Source organism: Microchirus variegatus (genome assembly GCF_963457635.1).
Source record: "Microchirus variegatus genome assembly, chromosome: 19".
Taxonomy (NCBI): Eukaryota; Metazoa; Chordata; class Actinopteri; order Pleuronectiformes; family Soleidae; genus Microchirus; species Microchirus variegatus.
Window position 1 is genome coordinate 18,284,630 of NC_139820.1, and position 27,513 is coordinate 18,312,142.

Below are 27,513 nucleotides of genomic sequence, written 5' to 3' on the forward strand. Positions count from 1 at the left end.
AGTGACCGTTAGCTCCACGTCTGCAATAGCACCGTTCACCACAGTAGTTTTACTGGGTTCTAGGCAAAATTCTGCTCTTAAAATTACCCTTCCTTCGAGCGTATTTATTGACTTTTCTCCTCACCTGTCCGTGGATGTGTGCGTCGCGACATTTCAGGACCTTTTTACCAACGAACTGATGAGGTACAGCGGACACCTCAGCCTCAGTTGGAGATGAGAAGACTATCCGCAGACCAGTACAAGACACGCCCACTCAATTCACTGATTGGGCCACAGAAGAGACTGCGTCTGAAACGTGATGACGTTTACGTCGGCGAAGAAGAAGGACGACGAGAGATGAACGGAGAGTTTAAAAACACAAAACAACGTGTTAATCTTACAATGACGAAGGAAACGTCAGAATTGATAAAGAACCATCCATCCATCCATCATCTACCGCTTCATCCTCCACCAGAGGGTCGCGGGGGGTGCTGTGCCTATCTCAGCAGACATTGGGCGATAGGCGGGGTACACCCTGGACAGTTCGCCAGTCCATCACAGGGCCACATATAGAGACAAACAACCATTCACTCACACACTCACTCCTACGGTCAATTTAGAGTGACCAATTCTTGATAAAGAACACATTTTGATAATGAACAATATGGATTGTCATTATTTGTATACATTAAATCAATTAATTTTGCATGCTGTAACGATAGCGATTGTAACAGCAAGCAAGACACAGCGTATTTATAGGTTATACAATCATTGAGACACGGAGTCTCATTTTCAACCAAGAAACGTATAATCTACACACTCTTTATTCGTTTTTATCTCTTTTTTAATCTTTAAAGGTGCCATATGTAAGAATGTGGCCAAAAACAGTTACTACATTCAAATTCAAAATACCGAGGTCTTTTTGGTTTCGTTTTCTGACGTAACTGGCAACCCGTGGTCGCTCTGCAGCTGAGACTCTACCGACTGCAATGATTGGCGGCGGTAGGTGGCGCCACACGACAAAACATGATTTCAAAACATAAACATGATTTCCAGTCTGCAAAATATTTCTTTAATGCAAATATTTTGTCTGTACTGTTGTTGGTGAGTTCAGTTCGTTATATAAACATTATTCCTGTGACATAATTAGGAGGATTTTATGGCGAGTTGCTTTAGATTTATTACATAATGCACCTTTAAATGTTGTCTTGTCAAGTGTGGGAGTGAATATATGATCAATATGACCAACAGGGGCGACCTGAGGCATGTTGTGTGAATGGGGTGAAGTTTGCCATCTCTGATTTCCTTGTTCTGCATGTTTTGTTATTGTGATAGATGCTTGGATCTTGTCAGTCAGTCAAAATATAAATAACTGCTCTGTTAACATTTTTCAAACTGTAAACAGTTGACGTACCTCACAGGGAAAGGGAGGAACAGAGTACCAAACATTAAAATATAATTGTATACACATGTAAAATTTTATTATTAAATAGTGAGAAAAAAATAAAAATAAATTGAAGGAATGACACCACTGTACGCTGGTTTGACTGTGGGTGGCTTCCATTAATCTTCAAAACAACTAATTCATAAATCTCCATCACCCCAGAAACATTACAGAGCAAACGGCATGATGACAAATCTGTAATTCACAATGGTCAATAGGAACTTTGATTTCTGTGTCAGAGAGTTGACGTAAACAGTGCCCTGTTCTCCTACTGCAGCGGTTGTTTCAGCTCAAATAGTCCAGTTCCTCCTCGGACGACCTTCCCCACCACCAGGCAAGCCGACGGTGACACCAGCTGATCATGAGACCCTGAGAGGGAAATAAAAAGCACGTCTTACAAAAACAGAGTATCTGCAGAATGGTCTTAAAGAAATTTTTTTATTAATCCCTTTTAAGCACTGGGTAATGTTTTTTAATCAATCACCATATTAGTAGAAACCATGAATTAATTATAGATTTTCCATTATATTAATGGTGTGTTGATTGTTACTTTGGCATTGTTTATTTTCATTGAAATTTCTACACGTCCCTGAAAACCTGGAGCCAGACAGCACAAAATTGCAGTCAAGCCTGTTTAAGGAGGGGATGATGCAATATTTACACATTCGGAGATGGGGGCAGCATGTGGCCACATTTCTGAGACACATTCTTTGATTATCTAACTAAAACTCTCAACTAGAAGCAAAGATGCTTTCAAAAAGAGCGTAACATATTAAATATATACTGTCAAAGTGTATCACACACTGATGAAGAACTTTAAAGCACACCTTTTGTCTTTAAATATGCTCAGATCTACATCTAAGTTACAGTTATGAACAAACAGCTTATTTTAGCCAATGTGATACGTGGAACAGTGAAGTGTGGTGAGGTTCATGGCTGGTGAGGCATCGACTCATTCTGAGTCAGATTTACAAATGTATGAACCCAAAGAGTAGCTTATACACTATTCAATTGGCAGCATGCACATCGACTACTGGTTATGTTATCAGCATTCTTCACACACACACACACACACGGTACATATTTGGATAGTAGAGTATGTTACATTTGCAGCGGCGAAAGACAGTGGAGAGAGCGCATTTTGCTTTGTGCCTTTTCACTGCGGTTTTATGTGTGATCAGTAGGGCTGTAAAGTCCAAGTCGACTGGTTGACACATTCTGGTTCGACCAAAATTGTGATTGGTCGACTAAATTTTTATTATTATTACTATTATTATATTGTTATGATGAATTTCATTAGGAGAAAAGTACCAAGTGCTAATGGGGTGTTTTAGAGCACCCGTGTTTTAGAGCACCCGTGTTTCACAGCGGGTCCCCCCTTGTTTTCCACTATTTTGGTTTAGTCCAACCCAGTGTGTTTTTGTTGCTCTGTGGCTAATGAGAGACAGACAGATTGGCGTTTCCATTAATTAGACGTGGATTTTGAGCTTTTCATTTTAGGCTACAGTCAGTCCTCCTGCCTAACCCTTCCATGTCAAAGACATCAGCAGTGTGGCAGCATTTCTCAAAAGTAGACGACGAGTTGATGAAAAAAGTGGAATGCAAATTTTGCAAGCAACAGTTTGCTTTTCACACCTCTACTACAAACAAGGCATATCATTTAAAAACGGTAAGCTAAGGTTGCTCCGTTTTGATTAAATGAACATATCAGAATTGGCATATTTCAATGTTTTAGTCTAATAACCTTTTATTTGTTTTATAACTGCATGTAGACGCGCAGCTTGTGAACAGGCAAGGCAGGCAACTGCTTGGAGTCCCGAGCCAATAGGGGCCCCCCGACACTCAGAGCCTGAGGGCGGTTTTTACTGAAATGTATCAAAAATGTGCAGTGACTCGGTGCATCCCAGTCCCCCTTAAACAACAATGGGCGATTTGCAATGACATCTCAGTAGGAAACCTCCCTAAAGGGGCCCCATGTCAATCCTATGACCTCACCTCAACTTAACCTGTGTGAAGTTATCCATAAAAACAAGTTAACGTATGTAAGTAGACCTCCATAACTTACATATATGTGCGATAGGACCACTCTATGGGAGCTTTAAGGATCATGACCGCAAAACAGGCTCGCCTACATCAACCCAGTGTGTGAGGGACATAACGTTTCTCCAGTGTTTTTTGGGAATCATTCAGAAAATGTTATGTTATCGTTATTAGATTTGGATTTTCCATGACAAGCCTCCCCTGACTGTGACCGCACCTCCCTAATGTCGGGCATGAGACTGGAGCCCTGACAGCAAAATTGCAGGCAAGTCTGTTAGGAGGAGGATTTCCTCATTCGGAGGTGGAGGCAGCATGTGGCCACATTCCTATGATTAATGAACACCTCTTCAGCTGACATATGAGTCAGTGCCCATATGTCACATTTAGCCACTGCCACAAAAAAGAACTCTAATCTGAATGATTAAAGCTTATTTCATGGTGCCGCAGCTTGAGTAGAACACTGATGACATCTCCTCTTGTTTCTTTGCTCTCTCTCTGCTCGCGCATGTACACAAACAAACTTCTTTTTATATCTAAGTGAGGACATATCATAAACATAAAGCATTCCCGAGCCCCTTGACCTAACATAAACCTAATTGTAATCCTAACCCTAAAACCAGGTCTTAACACTGAAATAGTCCTTTAAAGTTTTGGGGACCAGATAAAATGTCCCCACAAGTTCAAAATGTCCTCAAAGACAATACATGTACGCACATAGTCTGGCTTGCAAACTTCCTGAAGCACTGTTGTCAACTTTCATTGAATACAAAATCAAAATGCACCGTACTGAAGTTTGCCCTCTCTTTCCAAAATCTCAAACAAACAAACCAAAATACACTGAGAGCTGGTTTCACAACAGCACCTGAGACTATGATTGTAGTGTCATCTCATAGTGCTTCCCATTAATTATCCACATCAATTATCTAGACTGGTCCGCCATGGTATAATATTTACTGTGTGCTCACTTGCTCTCAGAGTTTAAGATCCTCATCCTACTCAGTTACTTATCTGTCAATCTCTGATTCTATTCTATTTCATAAAATTGTCATGGTTATCTCACCCAGCATGGTAGCCTGTTTGAGGAACTTGTAACTGGTCTCAAAGGTCATCTGCTGGAGAGGGGAGGAGTTGGACCTGATGGCGTGTCGGTTTAACGGTTTATATACGCCTTCAAAACACATGTAGTCCGCCACCAGAGAGAGATGTCTGGGATCCACCTCGATACCTAAGGATTAGACGCACAAAGATATCAATCAAATAAGAAGAGGCTATCAAATCCATGTTAATACAGATATAAACATATAGTGTTGACATACCATAGACAGCAAAAACATCTTTGATCTCCTTCTCTATGACCTTCAGACCAACCTCAATGCCATAGGTGTTAGCCATGGCATGGACCTCATTAGAGTACAGCCTGTTAATGTCCAAAATCTGTAGAAAGAAATGATCACAAAATATTGATGTGCAATCATATACTTGTACAATGCATGTCAAACGATTACAATATTTAATCGCCATTAATCGCATTAATGTCATAGTTAACTCACGTTTAATCGCAATTAATCGCACATTTTTGTCTATTTTATGATTTCTTTTTGTACCATTATTTTTCCTCATTTTAATACTCTTATGAACATAGAAAAGTGGATTGGCTTGCTTTGTGTAAATGTTATTTGCATATTTTGGCATATACTGTAGGGCTGAACAATGAATCAAAATTTAACTAAATTGCAATACAGCTTACTAAAATCTAATTATAGATGAATTTTTATATCACTCGTATTATTATTAATCTTATTCTACAGACTGAACCACCCTGGCAGACAAACTAATCTGTTACAGGCTAAACCTGGTGTGTGTAACATGTATGTGTGTGTGTGCTGTTGGAAGTACGAGACAGAGAGGTGCGTAGGTGAAGCAGGAAGTGTTCCGTGTGTTTACATTAGCGAGCTGCAGGTGAATATCTCTGTCACATGTCATAATTTGAGTTCTTCCTTTTATTTTGAGAGCCGCACAATAATAACAGGCTGTGTATCAGCCCGCAGTTCTGTGAATAAAGAGCCGTTCTTTAACGCAGACGAAGTCCCGAGGTTTAAAGGGATAGTTTGGAATTTTGGACATAAGACCCATTTTCCAACTCAGTTGGTGTGATGGAGACGTCTGGAGACGTTTTCAAGGAATTTCATCCAGTTCTTCTAGTTGCCGAGTTCGCTGGTGCTATGGCTAGCACAAGTCAATGTTACCTGGTAGATGGGTTGATAGAATAATATTTGAAACAAAACTAACCTCGCATCGCATGAATTTTTGAGGGACTTCTTTCTTAGCACTATACTTCTAAGTAGTATGTAGTAGAAGTATGACGCGCTGCTGCTGCTGCTGCTGCTTAGACATAAATCCTTCAAATTGCAAGGTTGGTTTTATTTCAAACATTCTATCAACACAGATATGTACATCGATAGTCTGCCGTTACAATCGATTTGACTCGGGTGCACTGTGGAGTCGGTATGAGTGTTTCTAATGCCATGCTTACTTGTACCATTGACTTGCGCTAGCCATAGCACCAGCACCAGCAAATAGAAGAACTGAATGAAATTTCTTGAAAACGTCTCCAGACGTCTCCATCACACAGGCTGAGTTGGAAAATAGGTCTTATGTCCAAAATTCCGAACTATCACTTTAATGTGTTGTTGCCGTAACGAGCTAATCCGAGCTGAAGGAGCTAGCGGAGAAGCGCACATCGCTCTCCATCTGCTCAAAACGAATCGTTTACTCTTACGCGAGCTAACTACTCTTTGACCGGCTTGCGCAGCGTGTCTGTTGTTTTGTTCCCGGTCTAGCTAGATAGTGTGATGTTGTAGTTGTTCTAACGTTACTAGTTGAGGCAACAGCACGTGAAAAAAAACTACAAAGTTTGCTCGGCCAAAAAGAGCGTTAATCGTGCGATAAAAAAAATTACGTTAATTAACGTGTTTAACTGGCAGCATTAAAATTAACATTTTGACAAATCGAAATGTAATCAGAGTGTGTTGTCTGTTATATGCCACTTCCTATTTCTTTCTCACACTGCTTACTTACGTCACTGTACTTGAACATCTCGTGCATGTTGATGCCCTCTGTGTTGAGAACCGTCTCTTTATCTCCCGTCTTTGTCGTGGCCTCATTCAGCAGACAGCGAGTCAGGCCCTTGGTCTCCATGATGACAGCGTTCTGGGCCACTGTTGTAAGGACTGAGGTCAGGTCAAAGTGCACCTTGCTGACCGGTAAGACCAGGTCCACCTGCAAACAAAGAGGAAGATGAAGGAATGGGGGAATGAGTGAACAAAGGCCTTTTGTGTCTTTTTCGGCAAAATTGTGTAAAATACCCACAGAGTATATTGTCCAGTGTCCATAGATCCACATAAAGTCATTACATTGTAGTGGTGTTGTTGGCGATCCAATAGAAAACCTTCACAGTCAGAAGTATGGTTTCTGAAGTGTGGTTGACACCAACACTACAGTGACTCATGAGTACGACAAGAAAACCAGATTTTGTAACTGAATAAAAGGCTCACTGAATAAAATCTTCACCTGTTCAAGTCACAGAATCTTAAGAATATGTTCACTGCCATTCAATTAACATCACAACACACAGGTCCACTGCTGCCTCCATAAATAAATTGTTTTTGTGAAGTCTGTGGAATTCAATCCGATTTACTTGAAGTGACACAAAACCAAAAGAAGCAGCAATAAACCAGATTTGATGGATATAGATGGATCTATATCGCAACAAGTTTCTCGTCCAGACAGTATGTGACTTTTTTTCCTCTCACCTATCGAACCCATAGAGGTCTCACTGAGAGCTGGGATGATCAGGTTCTCCAGATAATAGCTGATTCTATCTGCAGCATGTTAAACATCTGCAAACCAGAAGGCAACCGTCCTGCTCTTCAGTGAGCATGACTGGAAGCGTCAGCCTAACACTGTGCCGTGGTCCGACCATGGATGTATAATATAAACTGGATAGAGCACCGCCCCCTCTGCCTTGAAGACAATTTTTACATGGTGGCCACTGTGGGTACAGCAACAGAAAACCCCATGGAGCACAAAAGCAATTTTCCCTTTGACCGCAATAGTAAAAGAGACGCCTGTAAAAGTGTCCACAGGATACCTCGAGACATGGACACGGGCTTTTATAGATCTTTATATGGTAGTGACACTACTGCGCATGCTCTATGGGCCCCATAACCCAGAAATAAATGCGGAAGTAAAAAACTTTTTTGGCATATGCGCTGGGTGAGCAGCTTAATAGGAATGAACAGAAGAAAGGGGCGGAGCTCTATCCAGTCCATATAATACATCCATGGGTCCGACTCATCCGCTGTACATCGAGGAAACTTCCAAAAACATAAACACTATATCCAATCAGGAGCCCACAGGGCCACAAATAAGAGTCCATGATGCTAGGCTGTTTAACATGAATACATTTTGTGCCCTCTCACCAAACGTGTTCATGAGGTAACATAGGGAGGAAGGAGGGGAATCATTGACAGCAGATTTAAATGTGCTTTCCAAACAACAAGCAGCTTAAAGCCAATAACAAGAGAGGACTTTATTTAGCCGTCTATACTGCCTTTGTGCCAGAAGTGATTGCTCTAAGACTGCAAGGGAAGCTCTGCTTCCTCTAAATTGAGGGGGTATAAATAACTAGCACCTGAAATGAGCTTCCCCTGTTTCAAAGACCAACACCACTGCTTTGTACAAGTAGTTTGTCTTATTATTGGCCGACATGTGGCTATTAATATCCAAATTCATTTTAAAATGGCTACTACACTGACAATATTTATTTATAAGATAAATCATTGTTCATTTTAGTCAAGTCGTGTAAAAACCGAGGTAACAAACATGAACGCACCTCACACCAGAGTTCATTCTCGTGATCGTAGCAGTATCGTTCTATGGCTGGGTGTGTCTGCAGAACAGTGTTGACTCTCATCTGACTCATGGCCTCTTCTCCTCCTCCTTTCTTTGTCTCTTTCTTCTTCTTCTTTTTCTCAGGCTCTGGCAGCACCGACCTGTCCCGAGTTTCCTCCTCACTTTTATCCTCCTCCTCCACCGGATTGTTTTTATCTTCAGTGTCCTCTTCTTCTCCATCGTCCTCTTCCTCACTGTCATAGTCCACCTGTGGAGAAAAAACAAAGACAGTCATTCTAATATAATGGTGGAAACTACAGATACTCAATGTACCACTGACATTATCTTGGAACATTTTCTTGGACATCGTCTTGGAAAACCAGTTCCATATCCCTCAATGAAGCAAATTCATTCACTGTCGTGTTCAATGTTTCTTTCTTTTTTTCTTAGCCAAATAGCAAATATAAATCATTATTTTCATTTACAAAAAATGATACAGATCAAACAGAATAAGTCATACTTTAATGATAAAAATAAAACTCAATGAATATGTTGCAGGAACAGCCAAAGACATTCCACCACATGTATCCGTCTCTTCATACCTCCTCTTCCTGTTTGCCTTTTCTCTTGGCGTCTGAAGCGTCAGCATCTCCTTCGTCCCCCTGGTCATCAACAATCTCCCTCTCCTCTTCTCCTTCCACTTCATCTAACTGATGGACGACAACATGGAAGCTACGTGAGATTCGTTTGGTTTTGAGGAGTAACGTAAAAACTCAGGAGTTATAAAAGTGACAACATGAATCCTACAAATAGGATTAGTGAGTAGTGAATAAAAATAAACACAGGCCAATTAAAAACAGACCTCTGCTGTGTTTGCCATTCCATCATTATCGTTGTCTCTAGGCGTTGCCTTTCTTGTCTCCACGGCGATGGAGGCAAGCTTTGCACTGCGCTTCTTGATGGCCTCAAGAAGGAGACGGAAAAACCTGGAGTCGAGAAGAGAAGATGAGAGGTTATCATCAGGGTGGGAGAGGAACAACACACACACACAGGTTTGTGCAGCCATGTTTTCCCCCCCCCGTGTGACCCTGGGCCCAGTTCTATTCCAAGGACTCTGCATGGACCAGTTCATGCCTAAACCTAATCTTAACAAAACCATATAACCATAACCAACCACTTTTAATCTTAAACATAGCCTCAGAAATGATTTAGGACTAACACTACTAATATGGTCATGGTTTATACCAGAAGAGGTAAAGAAGCAACAAAAACACACCTTATTTCCATGTAGTGCAGGATCTGATGGGGTGAAAGCAATTTATCTTCACAGTAGCGATCGGGGGGCAGGAAGTGGAACGTGACCTTGAATGACCGCTGCTTTTGGTGTTTTTCTACCCGCAGTGACTCCAGCACATCCACTTTCTGCAGGACCTGCTCACACATAGATAGTTGACATCTTTCACACCTCCAAAAACACAGCGGACATCTTCAAAATCAGACAGTGGAAGTTACTAAATCTCCAAACACACTTCATGTTTACAAGATACTGAGTGACACAGGAGATGAGAAGCTTTTTTTTTTTTTTTTTACCTCAGCCAGAAACACTCTGGTGAGCTTCTTACGCAGAGTCTTTGCTCTCTTTAAGGCTTTCTTGTTGTTCAGGACTGGAACGCTCATCATGGGAGTTTTGATGTTGGAACTGGCCACCATCAGGATCTCTCTCAGCCTGCAGCGTAAACACAGAGTGAGGAAAGGTACAATGGTGATGAAGGAGATTTGCATGTCAAACCAAATGTGTCTTTGATCAGATTTCAGATCACTGAACTGTGTCAGGAAACAAAAATAAACCCATTTGATCTGAATTTCTGCACACTGGAAGATGATATATGCATGTATAGACATGACACAAACCAGGAAGTAGGGGTGGGGAAAATATATTGTCTCTGATAATATTGTGATTGTTGTTTTAAAGATGTGCAAATTGACTGTATTAAAATGACTTCGCAAAAACAGATGAAACACACACAAAACCTCCACACATTCACTGAATGTGTGCAGCAGAAGTGAGCAGGATCCAGTGTCACATGATCAGTAGTGGGCCTATGTGATCACATGACCTCTTGCAAGAATCCCCCGTCAAACAGATTAGCTGCGCATGGTTAACAACACTGTAGTTCATCTATACGTTTTTAAATTTTAAGTTTAAGTAAGAGTTTTCCTTAAATAATGTGTCCATTGATATAAATCTGAAAGCAACAATGAATGAGTTTCAAACAAAGTAATGGACAGATGAATGGATGAATCATCATCCAAAAACCTATACCAATACCAAACACCGACAATTTCGTCCATAATTGTACAAGCAGAATTTATACATAAAACAGTCACTCAATAAAGAGCAGGAGAGGAGGCAATTTTACCGGGGTATTCCCAAAGTCACGTTCATCTCTCCTCTGCCGGCAAAGTGGAAGGTGTTGAGGGTCATCTGGGTGGAGGGCTCACCTATGGACTGAGCAGCCAGCAGACCCACGGCTTCCCCTGGGTCACACAGTGAACGCTGCCATTTATAGTGCAACAGCTGGCGCAGGCTGACGACACAAAGAGGGGGGCAGGTGGACGATACAAGAGAGGTGAGAAAACAGGATGAGACAAAGTCACACATCGACTGTAGTGTGACATATTATATTCAGACATGAAGTCCAGATCGTGTCTGGACATTATCTGGATAAGATGAGTACAGAATAAGATTGTCCAACAGTTGGAGAATTTCAGAAAAAACCCAGGTTCTTCAGTTTCCTCCCACAGTCCAAAAACATGGAAAGGTTAATTGGACTGGGTGTGAACGTGAGAATGAATGGCTGTTCATCTCATTCATTCCTGAAATTGACTGGTGTCTCGTGCAGGACGTACCCCGTCTTTCACCTTGTGTCAGCTGGGATTGGCTCCAGCAGCCCCAGTGACCCTCATGTGGAGGATAAAGCGGTAGACAATGAATGACAACTCTCACATTCAGTACCTGTGGATGTCGACTTTATCTTGACTCGTCGTGCTTCTGCTCTGCAGATAATTCTCTGTGATTTTGTGGAAGTTCTCAGACACTGATCCAAAGCAGACGTCTGGTCTGAGCAAGCCCAGCGAGGGCTCAGGACAGCGCAAGGACTTTCTGCTGTATTTTGATCGGCTAGCATCATCCAGGGAGCGCCACTGCTGAGCCAGCTGTGGAGAGAGCAGAGTACAGAGTCCAGGTCATGCTGTACCTTCAAATCTGTTTCCCTTTGTTGTGTATAAATACCTGTAGGACAGCAGCAGCCCTGCCGCAGACACCTGCCGTTTGTTCGCCCTCTTTTAGTTTGGCCAACTTCTTCTGAGAATACAACAGGAACGCTCCTGCCAAAGAGAAAAACACATAAATATAAACATTACATGGCAGAAACTTGGGGCCAGTCTTATAGCACTACATGCTGTACATATGTTTGATCTTTATCAAATAATTATAGCCTCTTTCAATTTGTTCATTGCACTTGGTTGTACTGCAATTGGAATTATTTTGCAGGGATGCAAGGATTCTAGATTTTGATGACACCAATATTGTTTGAGGCATTTCTGTTTCTCAAAACTAGCCTGTAGTGGATATTATTTCATTTTGGTGAGCAATAGTGACAAGGTTCCATTTTCCTGCTTTGCTGCTGTTGGTTTACAGCGTGCTGAAAGACCTGAGACTTAACCTGGGCCAATAAATGACCAACTGTGTGGTCTTAAAGGTCCCATATTATACCCTATTTCTCCAAGTTAAACTAGTTCCCTGGTGTCCTAATGAACATGTCTGTGACATGCTTTGGTCAAAATACCATAAGCATGAAGGACCACAGCAGTTCAATCCCCCTTCCAAAACAGCCCTGTTCAGAATGCTCTGTTTAGTAGTATCTCCTTAAAAGAAAAAGTAAAACAAAACCTTAAGGGACAGGAAATGAAATCAGCCACAGAGGCTACTGGGAGCTAACAGCAGTTAGCATTTGGAAAAGTGATCATTTGCAGGCTCTAGCAGGCACATTGGCTTCATATATAACATGTATCCACTGGACAGACAAATCCTCTGATGCTGGAAGTTTGTGTAGGACTCTGTGCTGCACTGTGGAGCCAAGAATACAACTTTTTGCAGACTTTACGGTCTTCTGGTTTTCAGATGCCGTTGCCCTCGCCAGCACTTATTTGTCCCCCGAGACAACAATTCCAGGAATTTAGCGTCTTGTGGCATCCCAAGGAGTGCATAAGTCAACATTGTGTTTTATCTCCGGAACATAGACTGAGGAGGACCACAAAAACACGAGTCTTTTCTCACACTGACGACTGGTAGGGCCTCCAGAGTCCGAAATATAAGTATTAAAATGATTAAAAAGTTGATTTCGCATAATTTGGCACATTTAAGTTCCGCATTACTGACAATCTAATGACTATTTTTGACGTACCTCTGCGTGGACAGGCCACCTCTCTCTTTGCTTTCCAGCGCTGGATGGCTGCAAAGTGTTGACTCGCAGCCAGTGGATCCAAACGTGACAAAACATTGTCAAGGCCCTGGGACCTCTGGATGACCTGACAAAAAAGGAAATCAATGATTTCACATTATCACCCGCTTGTGAGTCTTTTACAGATTTTGAATTCAAAGAGAGTAAATACAATTATTATTTGATATCAATAATAAAACATTACAGGGCTTTGTTTGTGTGTAGTACATATTTATCCCCAGCATCTATGTTGAAGCACTGCGGGGCCCATGAACTACAACTTCACTGTGGCAGCCATTTTGGCCAGTGGCATCCACTGAAGAGGAAGCACTGAATTTGACAAGGCTGCTATCTTTAAAACATGGTAACATGCAAATGATGAGCACTGAGTCAAACCAGTGTATCTGGAATTAGAAAGACACGGTTTCACACCTGCCCTGATTACAGATCATCTCACAAACTGACAAGTTCAAATGAAAGAGACAGTATCCTAACGACACGTCACTTTAACAGTGGTGGAATGTAACCAAGTACTACGTTTTTCATGTATCTGTACTTTACTTCGGTAGAATAAATAGTGCATACATACAGCAATTATCTATACTTTCTACAATATGTTTCATTACATTTTCTGATAAGTTTTCCCTGTGCCAAAACGTCTTCCTGGCCAGCAGCACACATATGACACACCAGTGAAGTTTAATAAACAGAGACATGCTGCATACCCACAGAAAGGTCAGAAACTCAGCTAAAAGCTCATATAAACCATTCTCATGTTCACCAAACACAGTTAAAACGCAGATGGATCAAACCAGCAGGAGCGGAAAAAAAACGTTACAGCGCACACATTGAAAAGCGGCACCGGAGCGTCAGCGTGATTATGTAAACAAAAAAAATGTGAACACAAATTTAGGCACCCTTGTATTTTATTGATTTCAAAACCTTTAGCACTAATTATTGGAACTCAAAATTAGTTTGGTAACGTCAGTGACCCTTGACCTCCTTACACAGGTGAATCCAATCATGAGAAAGGGTATTTAAGGAGACCAATTGTAAGTGTTTCTCCTCCTCTTCTTCTATATTTTGTTTTCTTTAATGTGAATAAGCATACAATGTTACGCATAGGTGTACTTAACAATTTTATAGACAAATTATACTATTTATAGCCACAGGTGAGGTGGGGTGCAAAATGTTTTCTTCATCCTAAGGGGGGCGTAACAGAAAATAATTGAGAAGCACTGCTTTAAGAAAACCGATTGGCCTGGTTTGAGATCAGTTGGGTGGTTTTAAATTGTGCCCTCATCTTGGAATATGCCCGTGCCATCAGGGAAGAAAAAAACCCATTGATGGAATAATCTGGTTATTCAGTATATTCAGGAAGTCAGCTTACCTCATTCTTTGGGTACATGTTTCTCAACCTAGACCTCATCAACTCCAGCAACCCCTTACCTATTTGGTGGCAACTTTTTTTTGGCCAGGCAGTGTATGTCTGTATGTGACATTATACACCAATACACTGTAAGATTTTTAAGACATTATCTTAAAGGTCAATATCACATAAGCATGACTAATTTAAACTTCATGATTTATATCATCTTCACAACAACACTGTGATTGTGTTTTACCTCGTAGTTGTCTTCTATGAAGGGGAACTGTTGGTGCTGCAGGAACGGAGTCTTTGGGATTTCAAGACCGTCTTCACCGTAAAGAAACTGGACCACAGACCCATCACTGTCCCTCACTGTCAGATCGTATTGCACTACCAAACCCTCCAGATGCTTTATAACACATCTGCAGAGGAGAAGAAGTTAACGGGGGATCAAAGGAAAAGGGGGACACTCACGTGACCATGTTCTAGTTTGCAGCCTATAGTCAATGAAGCAGTGTAGTTTACATTACCTCTGCAGGTATCCGGATCTGGAGGTTTTCACGGCCGTGTCCACCAGTCCTTCTCTGCCAGCCATGCAGTGGAAGAAAAACTCCTGAACACAAGCAAGACACACACAGAGAAGTAAAGAAATGTATCATAAAGTCACCAATGACACATAAATGAACCCAAATTACAAAGTGTAGGAAGAGCTTTGTAATTTGGGTCCTGTACTCAGCACAAACACACTCAAAACTCTCTGCATTTACCTGTGGTTTGATGCCTGTGAGGAATCTTCCAGAGACAAAGCCTCCAGCACCCGGAGCAGGGTCATACGGTTGGAAACATGGCAAGAATTTGCCAGATGGCATCAATGGAGGCCTGCGGCCTTCCAACTCAATCTGACCAAGTAGACACGATATCTGAAACACACACGAACAACAAATGAAGAGCCTGAAGTTATGAAAAATACAGAAATACAGATGTGGTAAACAGTAAACATGGTGGTGGTGGAGAAGGTGGGGTTTTGTACCTGCATGGTGTTAACGGTAGATCCTTTGGCTCCTGATTGGACCATCAGCTGAAGGTTGTTGTCTGGGAAAGAGGTGTGGAGTCCAATCGGCATGCACACCTAAAAAACACACACAGTACTTGTTGACTGGAAGTGAGAGGAAATCACTCGTGACATAAATCCCCTGGTAGAGTATGTGGTCAGAAACACCATGATTCTCTACCACACACCTTTTAACCAGGAAGGAAGCTTTGCTCCTTCTGTTGCTCAGTTACCTTGTTGATGTCGTTGTTCACTTGGTTGGCCACTTCTTTGAATTTGTGGTCGGCCATGATGAAATCTCTCTGGTCTGGGTTGAGGTGAGCGTCCTGCCAGCGACTCTGAGCCTCAGTTTGATCCACACTGGAGGGCAGGTTGAAAGCTGCCTGGAGGGCCTGAAAAACAGACAAAGATAATTCACCATTTTCAACTAAAATAAATCACAGTTGCAATGGACAGATGTTATGATTTTAAATGGCATATTTAGGCACAGCACATTTAACCATGTGACATTGCCCTGTAGGCTATAATATTCATGTCATGTCCAAAATAAGCCGCAGATAATATCGGTTTAATATCTGTTTTTATGCAACCACACTGATCAGCTCTGTTGAAACATCAAAGCTATTCATTTTCACAAGTCAGTCACTAGCTTATAAGTTAAGACACCTACAATCCATTCTAGTATAATGCTGTGTCATATAATGTTTGTGTGTAGTACATATTTATCCCCAGCAGCCATGTTGAAGTACTGTGGGGCCCATGAACTACACCTTCACTGTGGCAGCCATTTTGGCCAGTGGCGTCCACTGCGGAGGAAGCACTGAATTTGACAAGGCTGCCATCTTTAAAAGCTAATTTTCCTGTGCAGGAGTCTAACACAATGTGATGATGAATGTATTAGATTTACTCTCTATAAAAGAAACAATATGAGACTCAACAAGCTGGTGATAAAACTCACTTTGGTGCCAATGTTAAGTGACCCTTTAATGATCTTTTTCCTCTGCTTATTAGCTCCTGGTTTCACCAGAATGTCCTCCACCCCTGGAGACAAAGACAAAAAATCGTCAACATGATTCTAATGCTTTATCCTCAATAAACTGCACATAGCACATCACTGCCCCACATCATCAATGGCTTGCGTTGCTCAATACACAACATGACGGATGGCACTTTTGCGAGCAAGAAGTCAGGGGACAACTACATCTCCATCAAACCATTTTATCTCTACTGATGTTTCCATGGCCATTTTCACCAGTACGTTGTTTGTTCTCTCTCATCTATAGCCTACTTGATGCAATGTTCACAAGGAAAAACTCAGAAAACAAAGTATTAGTTTCAGAACTTTTAGAGATTTTAGTGCCAATTTATTTTGTGTTCGTAATTTTGTTATGTTGGACCTGTGCAGCTATGAAAGTGGCTTGTGAGGAAAGCAACAAGGGCGCTGTGTTTTTATTCATCTTACCCAGAGTAAAACCTCTGTACAGCTGCAGGTATGCAGTGAAGAGTCGAGCCAGGCAGCTGAGCAGTTTGCCGCTGGTCTCTCCTCCGTAGAGCTCGTAGCAGCAGTGAACCAGACCATAGGCTGAGGAGCCATAGTGAGCTTTATCCAGAACCCCAACCAGCAGCTCCCCTTGACGAATCACCACCTGGAAGAGAAGAGAATCCTGACTACTTACACATCTTGTTATCTTACAACTTCCAACAGTTCACCCAATGAGCAAGCACTAGGCATCAGTTACACTGATTGACAGAGTTTACTTTAATTCTTGACGTTTCAGTATTCCACACAAACATGTAAGTAAATGTACATTGTTTGTGAGTTTGCAAGCAAGTTTGGAAGGTGAAATCTTTATGTACCTGTGAGTCACACATAGAGTCAGGTCTGTATCCTGGAGCGGAGCGTGTCTGGACTTGGATCCATGCCTTGCTGGGGATTTTCGATTTACCGACCAGGTTGAGAGGAACAGCTTTCTCTGGGATGACATTCAGCAGGAGAGTAGACACCACCTAAAAAGAAACGCCAAACAAATAACACAACAGTGCAACTGGGTTGATACAAAGACATTGAATAACTATGCAGGAAATCCTTGGAAACCACTGTTTTAAGGTTCCACAGTTATGAAACAAATCTCAAAGAGTCGTGTCTTTGTTCACCTGCTTTCCCGTCCACAGCTGCTGAGGTCTGAGTATGGCCGGTGGCAGCAGTTTCACTCTGCCTGGTTTGTCAGTCAGTCCTCTGTATATCAACTCAGTGTATTGGTCCCGAGTGAAGAAACAGCCTCGTATTGTCATTCTTGTTCCTGACACCATGTGGTCCTGGATCAGACCTGCTAAAGGTTTACCATCCTAGAGAGATAGAGAGCTTTCTCATCAGTGTACTGTATGTGAAAGAAAAACAATGTCAAACAGTACAAACCGATGTTTAACCAGAATTTTATTTTTATTCCACCTGGGTGACAGCAGTTCACTCTAAACAATGTCCTTGGAAGGTATTCATTTTATTCATGATAGCACGAGCACACAGCAGTGTAATTGCAATCAGTTTGAACCGACCGGTGCCCATTCTGCTAGTTGCCGAGTCACCAGCCGGAGACCACAATTCACAAATGTTTCGCCCCTTAACCCGCAACGTCTCCCAGTCATCCCCCACAGCTAGCCTTTCTCAGGAGTTGCTCACTCCCCACGCCTTGTCCCGCCTCCTTAGCCAAAGCCAGAAACTTGCCTTCTCTGCCTCCTCAGCCAGCTCCTTGGTGGCTTTGTGTCACTCCTTGCCCCACAGCCCTAGCTCTTTAAGTAGGCTTCCCACAAATCCCTGGTGCCAACTTCCATCTGGGAAGTGTTGTGTGCTCCAACTATTCTCCCTGCATTCTGCTACTAGGTCGGAGCACTTCGCCCTCCTCCTCCCATGGCACAGTCAGCTCCACCAGTAGCGCAGACCTCTTGGCCTTGGTCCACAGCACCATATCGGGCCGTAGTGTGGCACACACACTATTAGGCAAAAAAGTGTGGCTGCCCACGGATATGCGACACAGCAATGCAGCATAATAAATGCCGTTATCGTCACTAATGTTACTACGGAAAATGCAAAATGTGTAAAGTAGATTATGATATAATCTACTTTTATACTGAAGTTATTTGAAAATCAAAATTTACGATCATATTCCTGTCCACCCAGTCCTGATAATATCACAGTGACGTGATACAGTCGTCTTTCAACTTGAAGGTTGTGGGTTCGGTTGGGCAAGGGAAACGGGTATGACAGATGCGTGATAGAAAACGTGCTGCCTATAGATGCCATGTATGAATGTGTGAGTGAATGGGTATGAATGGGTGAATGGCAAAAGTGTAGTGTAAAGCAGCTTTGAGTGGTCATCAAGACTAGAAATATGCTACATAAATACAGACCATTTACCATTTATTGTGAAGAATAACGGCAGAAGGAAGAAAAGATGATAACAATAATAATAACAATAATACATTTTATTTGTAATGGCCTTTTCAAGATCTTCACAGCTGGTCAGTTCTGCAGCTCAGTGAAACGAGTCGTCTGTGACTGGTTCTCTGAGAGGCCAGGACACCGTTATTTAAAATTACATATATTTTGTGCCAGAGGACTAAAATCAAAGACAGACTGAGCATATGCAAATTTCTCTAAGTGATGAAACACTTGAGAGAAATGAATCATCAGATAATTGCAGCTGTATTTGAGTAGAATGGCAGGAGTCGTCTGCATAGTGTAAACACCCACCTTGGGGACGAGGTACTGCTGATCAGTGCTGACGAGAGTGTAAGCTTCTGCTCTGCCCAGCTCATTCTGAGGGAAGTGAGCGTTCATCTCGTCTCCATCAAAGTCAGCATTGTACGCCTTGCAGTTGGCATAGTGAAGCCTTAAAACCTGCAACATCAAGTGGAGACGAGATCAAATTTGTTAGAGATTCTTTATATCAAAGAAAAAGCTGATGAAGTCCATTAAACAATTGTATTCCTCTCTGCCTTAAATCGCAGTAAAAACAAATGAGCACGGACAGATTGGATGTTACCTTCTCTCCTGGCAGGATACGGGCACTGTGGGCTTGTATGGAAGGTCTGTGCAGAGTTGGTTGTCGGTTTAGTAACAGAACATCTCCATTCTTTATGTGACGATTCACCTGGAAACACACACACAAAAAAGAAGAGTGTAGTCACATGCTACAAAGCGCACCAGGGTTTGTATGTTTGTGAGTAAACTCACTATCTTAACTGGCATCTTGTGTGGACCAGGACAAGGCGTCAACAGTTGCTTGGCAACCGCTTCTCTCTGAGCAAGATTAGAGGGCGATAAGATGGTTTTCTTGCCGTCCTCATTGATCACCATGGAAGCACCGGGATGAACGTTGGGTCCGTTGAGGACAGCCTGACGAAGCTCCTTCACGTTCCATGGAGTGACGGGCTGAGGGTAAGTTAGCTTGGTGGCAAACACCTGCACAAAAACATAAACACGTTCAGTTTGTTTGACTCCAGAACAAAAGTGCTTCATCTAGGTTTCCCCTAGGCACGACTGAATACCGCTCAGTCTTTTCATCTTTTTGCTAAAGAACTAACCTGCTGCCAACACACAGCCATAACCATAAAACCATAAAACCATAAAACCATAAAAATGAACACATTCCTAGTTTCCCCCTCAACAAGACCACTTATAGATGGGAGTCAGATGTACCATGGGTATTCCGATCTCGTTGGTTCCTATGTACATGTCCGGACAGATGACAGATCTTGCAGCGTAGTCCACTCGTTTGCCCATCATGTGTTTCCGAAACAAGCCCTCCTTCTTCTCCAAGATCTGAGAAAGAGCAAAAACAATGATGCAGCTTTGATTTGTTCATCAATCAACAATCATAAAAGAGCTTTTATTTCCTCTGTCATGGAGGTTGTGTTTTTGGTCGTGTCTGGGAGCAGCAATTCAAAGTAAAAGACAGACTTAGATGAAAGTTTCTAGAAGTGTTGAGGTTTTGGCCCAATCATCATATTTAGGACTGTGTAGACACTTTGGACAACAGTATGCAAGATGTAAATATCCCTCACCTCACTGTCCCCGTCCTAGAGTGTTGGAGAACCTATGTGGCCTTATGTTAGTATCAAAACTCAAAAGATGTTTAGGCTACTGTAAAAACATGGCAGCCTTATAAATACAAAAGGCTCATTCTGGGGTAATGAAAAACAAGAATTCATACAATCAGATATAGACTTTTAATAATGAAGTAATATTCATTTATTTTAATTTCTGCCAAATAAATAATTTCACCTAAATTTTACACACTGGACTTTACTTTATTTAGATTAAATGCTGGAAAAAACAAAACCCATGCTATGTATTTGTTAATCCACAATGAAGGCTATATGTGAAGTAGATTATTATTCTAACTAATAAGTTAATTGTTAATTCACAGATCACTGTGTGGATTTGTTGAACCAGCAGATTTGAGGCAGTTGGAACAACACAATTATCTGCTATTGTATGATGAACAAAACAACATTGTGCTACTACCAGAGGATAGAGTTAAAGAGGTCATATTCAGGGTGTCAGTGTATTATAAGCCTGGCGGGCCCATGTAATCAGCGCACGCTTGTCCAGGTGCCGATTGAAACCCAAGTCACACCATCAATTGCGTCATTATTAGTTATATTGTTCTTGTCAATAAATATATTATATTTAGGGATGCACCGATAATTCGGCGGTCGAAACACAGCGAGTACACAGCAACTATTAAACGCTGGAAAGTCTCTGTGCAAAAGCGAAACTTGGCTGCATACGGCGCAGATTATGAACTCCCCGCGATATTGACTTCACAGCAGAGAACATTCTCTCTCTTTGAGCAGTTAACTAAAGAGATCAGCTCATCTGATGCATCAGTTATTCCCTTAATTACATCGCTAAAGCGTCTTCTACATAAATTCTGAGACCACGGAGTAAAAACAATGAAAAGTGCGCTATGCTCTTCAGAGTTTTTCACCACGTTTTATTCAGATCTACTCGGATCACTGTATTCCATCCTTGTCATAAAGATCATTATTTTTATGTGGGGATAAAACACGTAGAGAAATTATCCAGTCTGCTTTAGATATGAAATGAGCGCTTGGAGACGCAGAAACGCAGGAGCGACGAACGGTGCAGGAGAGGGAGAATAGAACATCGCAGAGGCGGTGCACAAAAATAAAAGGGCCGTTTGTCTGCACCTGATGAGGGGGCACTACCACTTTTTTATTTATAATAATAATAATAATAATACATTATAATTCATGACACTCAAGGTCACCTTGCTGATTTATTTTACTTTTAAATGTAACCATTGCTTGGCTTGGTTTAAGATTCACTGGCCGATTACTTAATTAGTATTTAAGTGAAAAAATGTATATTATTTATTTTATTTCAAGTGTGTCTTTTTGTAAGACTCTATAGTTGGCGTTTAAGTATTGTTAATAAATGTCTCACAATAACGCCGTGGGCCGCCGGTGGTAGGACCTCTCAGGCTTAGCAGGTTTTCTGGGGGAAACCCTGCATATTATACCCTATTTCTACAAGTTAACCTAGTACTTAGACTGAGGAGGACCACAAAAACATGAGTGAGTCATCCTTTTTCACACTTTGCCAACTGAAAGGACCTCCAGAGTCCCCAATATAAGGATTTAAATAATTAAAAGTTGATTTTGCGTAATATTTCCCCTTTAAGTCACTGTACCGTAGCAGTTAAATGTGTACAGCACCAAAGTCTAACTTCTGTGTCTGGTGTGATACCTGTCTGACTCCAGGGTATTTCTCAGTCATCATTTTGTCCATGTCACTGTCGAAAACGATGTTGACGTGGGTCTGTAATCGGATCCAGATGTTGTAGAGTTTATCTGTCAGCGTCTGTCCTGGGATCGCCAACAGAAATGACTGATCCGTCTGTTCAGGAGTCTGAAAACCATGAGGACACAAGATCATCATCTCCTGCACTGCACCATAGACAAAAAACAAGATTTAACAAGGACCTTTATAAAACCCTAATGTAAATTACAGGTCATCATATGAACACTTCGGTCCAATCTCATTTTAGCCCTAAACCTTCCTCCAACCTTACACCCTTTACCAATGCAACGGTGTTACAAGAGGTAGTGATTAAAATCCATCCCTATGAAATGAACATAACTCATCATCACGCAAGCAGACGGAACATGTTTTTACCAGAGATTCAACATGGCGTCTGTGAGTAAAGAGTAAGATGAAATTAGCAGTTTGTCTTACTTACTTCTTCTGGAGGATTTTTCTCCCCGGCTATGAGAGCCAGAAGTTTCCTGATAACCCCAGAGTCCTTCATGACCTCCTGCATGTTGACAGTCTGACCGTTGGTAAACATCTGGTCACCAATTCGATTGATTGGACGATATCTGACAGGTAGAGGATGAGTATAAAAAAAGGCAGTGTAATAACACCATAATCAGCTACAGTGTCACACAAAATAAAGCTGCCAACAGTTAAAATAATGCAAATTATGTTTACAAGCTACTATTTAGACCAACAGTTTTTTTTGTGTATTTATGCATCCCTCTTGGCAGTCACACACATTTTAGATCGGACTTGATATGATCTGAATTTGATCTAAAATCTAACACTGTACCTGCATGGTGGGACCACAAGCAACTCCAGGAAGAAGAGGTCAGGGTAGAAACACTTCTCTCCCTCCTCTGATGCCGTGGCCTCCGCCATCCCTGAGAACAGACACTTCAAGAAGAAACCTGGAAATAAAAGAGGAGGAAGAGAGTTGCTTCTCAATAGATGAAGACGACGCTCTGCTGATATGATGTAATTCGGCACTGACAAAGACAGCCATTAAAGAAGTAGTGGGACATATAGAGGACAGTCATTCTGATGACCTACCTTCTGTTTCCCACAGTTTGTTGATGTGTTCTCGAGCAGTACTAGCAGTCAGGTACACTCTCTTTCCAGCCAGCAGATCTGATGTAGAAAGACATGAGCCGTGATCGAGTTTAGGCCAAAAATAAAATCACGTTTAAAGCCAAAATAACTTTTACCTGAAAGTCTGCAGACAATAGGTCAAACGAAGAAGCTCACAGGAGAAACTTTCATTTCAAATGTCCATTTGCATGTACCATTTAAAAGCAAACGTGTATTTCATTAATTAATTATTAAACCATTTCTAAATTAATCATCAACTATTTTGATGATCAGTTTAATCTGCAACTATTGTTTGATTATTAATCAATTATTATTAATAATAATAATCAAGAAAATAATTGACTAATTAACGGATTATGAAAATAGTCGTTAGTTGCAGCCCTGATTCAGTTGCTGCTCAAATATTACTTTCTACATAAAAACAGTGAACAGAAAAAATAATATGAACGTCCTGGATAAACAATAATAAAATAACAAAAAAAGTTAGATGGTTGTTGATTTATTGAGTTAAATATGAAGTGTTGACTTTGATGTGACAAATGTTTGGATGATTTAAATGTATGCATTTATGTTATTATTGAGAAAGAAGCAGGTATAAAATCTGTCTTCTTCCAGCTACTTTCTTTTGTTAATTAATGGTGTGTAGTTCTGTGAAACTTGTAAATGAACAGGCGTGTACTTTATGCAGCTATGGGCAGATGGTGCACCAGATGTAAAGTGGGCACCACACACAGGCCCATTCCCACAAATGTGTCCATCACTCAGCAGTTAGTCATATGATGGACAATGAACCAATGAAGTAAATAATACAGAAGCTATTACTCACCCTCAGTGATCTCACTGGTCTTTGCGCCTGACGGCATTGTGACTATCAGCTTACTGTTGTGCTCACGACGCACTGTCATTTTGCCACTCCTGCACACAGAGAAAAAACACACTTACAGCTGGAAGCAGAAACAAAGTACACATTAATACATTACTGATGTCCTAAAGTGTGACTTTAAGGTGAAGATGGATAGTCACTGATTCACTGGGATCATTTGATTAAAGCACAAACAGGTTTACACCAAAACCATGACATTCAATTCAATGAGGATTCGCTTAATTGCTTTATCATTTCTACTCCTGCCTCATATAACTTATACATTTATTTGGGCACATCGGCAATGGTCAAAGGAAGATATTTTTAAGGTGATTCAGACACAGATCCAGAATCAGGTTGGAAAGTGAGCAGCTTTGGTGCCTTCTGAGTGATTTCTGCAGTTACAATGGAATGTAAATGTACCTGCATAGTGGACATTTCCTCGATGTCATATGGATCCTCCAAAAGTCATTTATCAGACTGCTCTTCTTTTCAACAAGGTGTTTGATCTGAAACACACAAACACAAATTTACATTTTAATTGGACATGTTTTAGATGTATATACAGTGCCGGCAAAAAATATTTCTTCCTTGTTTCTCACAGAGAGTGTTAGAGAGTGAGTGTTTACTCACTGGATGTGTGACCTTTGAACTTTCAGCGTTCACTCCAAGTACTGAGTCTGTAAACGTCTTTAGAACCTGCTCAATCTCATGTCCAGAGGCTTTGGGATTCAACTCCAGGTACTGAAACCCACAATTCACACAAATGCATCAATCAAATTGAATAGCATTAGTCAGCAGAATAGCATTGTTTACACCCATCAGACAAATGACAATTACTTGCATATTCATCACTAATAAATGTGACTTTAGGGCTGCCACGATTAGTCGATTAGGCTGTAATCGATTAATAAAATGTAAGCGTTTGTTGTTGTAAATCACACACTGGCCTCTTTATGCTCATCTGTAACTGCAGTGCAAACAAACACGACCAAACACACACTCTCGCTATCCAGAACTAGCGACAGGAAGTGTTAGGGGCAGTATTGCTCTCTGTTTACATCCCACAAGGAAGCAGAGAAGAACGCACACATTTTGGCAGAAACAGACGCTCGAAAACTCCAACCAAAAGTTTCCAGTTTGGGAACATTTCCCTGAAAATTAAGCAGCGAAACACGTTAAATGCCATCTCTGTGAAGCGCAACTCGCATTCCATGGTAGTACTACTATCGTAGATATTTTTAAATCACATGCTCGTTTATTCATTAACCATCAGCCTATGATGCAAGTACATAATATGTTTGTGTCGTTCCTCCATCAGTCGGGAAAATCATGGAAGAAGCTAGCTTAGCGAAAGCTAGTTCACGTACGTTAATGCGTACTTTACGGCAGTAATCAGTGAATTACAGGCGACGCTGCTTTGACATACTTCATTTCAGCCACTGTCAATACTAGCGTTTATAATGAATTGTAAACATCTTTCACTTATCAACTATGTGATTTGAAGCACATTAATTCGATATTGAAGCTGTAAGAAACCTGTATAATAATAATTTATTTCAGGTATTTAACTGTGATAAATGTTGTGTTATTAAAGCACATGTGAGTCCACTCAATGTAGGTTTAACAGAAGTCCAAAATAGGTGCTAACGGAGATAATGCCGATTAATCGAAAAAATGACCGATTAGTCGACAACCAATATAATCGCTAGTTGCAGCCCTACAGGAGTTACTTTTTTTGTTTTGTTTTTAGACTGAATGTGCTTTATTCTATAAAGTGCTGCTAAATTGAGTTTGCACAGTGAAGAGAAACACACCTGGTTGAGAACTTGTTCTATCTGGTAGACATCCTGCATGGCTCCATGATCCACTAACTTCAACTGGTTCAGCAGCAGGTGGATGGAAGCTCTGGGGCATGTTAACGCGTGACACGACAGACAGGAACCCCGAACCAACAGGTAGAGTTTCTGATAAGGGAGTTTTCAGAAAATGGGAAATGGTCATCAGAACACAAAATCTCAAAAATTGAGCAGAAAAAAATTAGCTAGGATGTAGCACAATATGAAGTAAACAAACACATTTTTTGTCCCAGTTACCAATAATTAATCATGATCTCACTAATGATCCACATTACTACGATTAACTGATCATTGTTATGGTGCTGTAAAAAAAATCTGTATTGACCCCAGAGTTTGGTCAAGTAATAGACAAGCGTAAACATGTGTATAGTGTCTTTGTGGACATGCTTACATCAAAGAACAGTGGGTTGTACACAGGCAAAGGTAGCTCCACGTGCCCCAGATGACCTGGGCATGCGTTGAAACCCTGACAGCAGGTTGAACACACCTGGAGAAAACAAATACATGACAGTAACACAAAAAAAATTCATTTAGGTAAAATGCTGAAACTTGCTGACTCAAAACATTCTGCTCCAGTTGCAACAACGAATCGATTATTAATCTATAACTGATCAATTACTCAATTAATGGCCAACTCTTTATTTAATTAGTTAAATAATTAAACAACTTTAAAAATGTGGTCTTTAATTTCTCAGCTTCTTAAATGTGAATACTTTCAGGTTTACATTGCTCCACTATAACAAAGAAACCTCAAACAATATAAACAAACTCTGGAATGTTAACTACAAAGGTACAACCACAGGTCAGCGTTTGTAACATACAGAATCTATGTTATGATTTCAGTAAAGAAGAAGACAGACCTCTTTATTGTCTGATGGTCCCAAAGCCAGGTCGTACAGACTGTTTGGGGCCACATTCCCAACTCCATCGAGGAACCTGAAGTTGGTGATCGTCTTCACACTCAGCTTTCTGGAGAGCAGATGCGACAAAAACATGAAGCTACTTCCGCTGATGATACTGAATTCTCTGCAGGACCCTCGTCTGTATATGACTGCATAAAAACTGCTGCTTTTTTGCTCAGTGTGATTCAATATCGTGTTTTTATAGTGAACATTCCTGATGTGACGTTAAACAGTCAATGTCTGAAGACAAGTGAACCCCAGTGTCAGTGAGCTGATATGAATGTGACATATAACCTAAATAACATTCACTACGTCCAAACAACACAATACGAAACGTTAAATAGGTATTAGGACAACGAGAAGAGCATTGACACATAACACGATAACATGCTACCATGAATGTTTTGAACTCGTGTTTAGCATTGAGCCAAAAGCTAAAGTGTTAACACTCACCTTATCTCTTCGGCGGAGTACATGCCGAACGACATGCCCTCCAGCCGCCGCCATGGCACATCTTTTCCAAACAACATGTTGGACAATTAATGTGACTTCTGTAGTTTACTGGTGTAAATTCATTGCGTGTAATTGAGGGACATGCGAAGCCGAGCTGCTCCACTTCCACACGTGGGGCAGTCTGAGGTCAGACCAAACATGGAGTTACGTGGGGGGGCGTAAAACA

General features: G+C 41.2%; 1 protein-coding gene across 1 annotated transcript; it reads right to left on the reverse strand.

The window, feature by feature from the left end:
- Nucleotides 1-1,506: 1,506 nt before the first annotated feature.
- On the reverse strand, nucleotides 1,507-27,392 carry polr1a (RNA polymerase I subunit A). Its single transcript, XM_083906182.1, has 37 exons — nucleotides 27,288-27,392; nucleotides 26,793-26,901; nucleotides 26,324-26,419; nucleotides 25,891-26,040; nucleotides 24,707-24,817; nucleotides 24,497-24,582; nucleotides 24,038-24,126; nucleotides 23,173-23,250; nucleotides 22,913-23,030; nucleotides 22,544-22,682; nucleotides 22,051-22,212; nucleotides 19,975-20,097; nucleotides 19,510-19,737; nucleotides 19,319-19,426; nucleotides 19,027-19,173; nucleotides 17,433-17,624; nucleotides 17,136-17,285; nucleotides 16,741-16,924; nucleotides 16,237-16,319; nucleotides 15,512-15,670; nucleotides 15,258-15,356; nucleotides 14,995-15,147; nucleotides 14,758-14,840; nucleotides 14,484-14,649; nucleotides 12,823-12,946; nucleotides 11,649-11,743; nucleotides 11,373-11,572; nucleotides 10,777-10,944; nucleotides 9,947-10,082; nucleotides 9,633-9,787; nucleotides 9,219-9,342; nucleotides 8,959-9,066; nucleotides 8,358-8,624; nucleotides 6,542-6,742; nucleotides 4,780-4,897; nucleotides 4,524-4,688; nucleotides 1,507-1,792 (listed from the first exon to the last, which is right to left on the reverse strand). The coding sequence occupies exons 1-37, from the start codon at nucleotides 27,362-27,364 to the stop codon at nucleotides 1,692-1,694; spliced, it is 5,052 nt and encodes a 1,683-aa protein (XP_083762308.1). The 5' UTR covers nucleotides 27,365-27,392; the 3' UTR covers nucleotides 1,507-1,691.
- Nucleotides 27,393-27,513: the final 121 nt, after the last annotated feature.

Excerpts from the sequence above, each read along its gene's own strand:
- polr1a (XM_083906182.1), bottom strand. The coding sequence starts at position 27,364 with ATGTTGTTTGGAAAAGATGTGCCATGGCGGCGGCTGGAGGGCATGTCG. Across the intron at positions 17,625-19,026 it reads AGCAGTACCTCGTCCCCAAG|GATGGTAAACCTTTAGCAGG; the intron begins GTGGGTGTTTAC and ends CTATCTCTCTAG. Across the intron at positions 10,083-10,776 it reads GTGACTTTGGGAATACCCCG|GCTGAGAGAGATCCTGATGG; the intron begins GTAAAATTGCCT and ends TTTACGCTGCAG.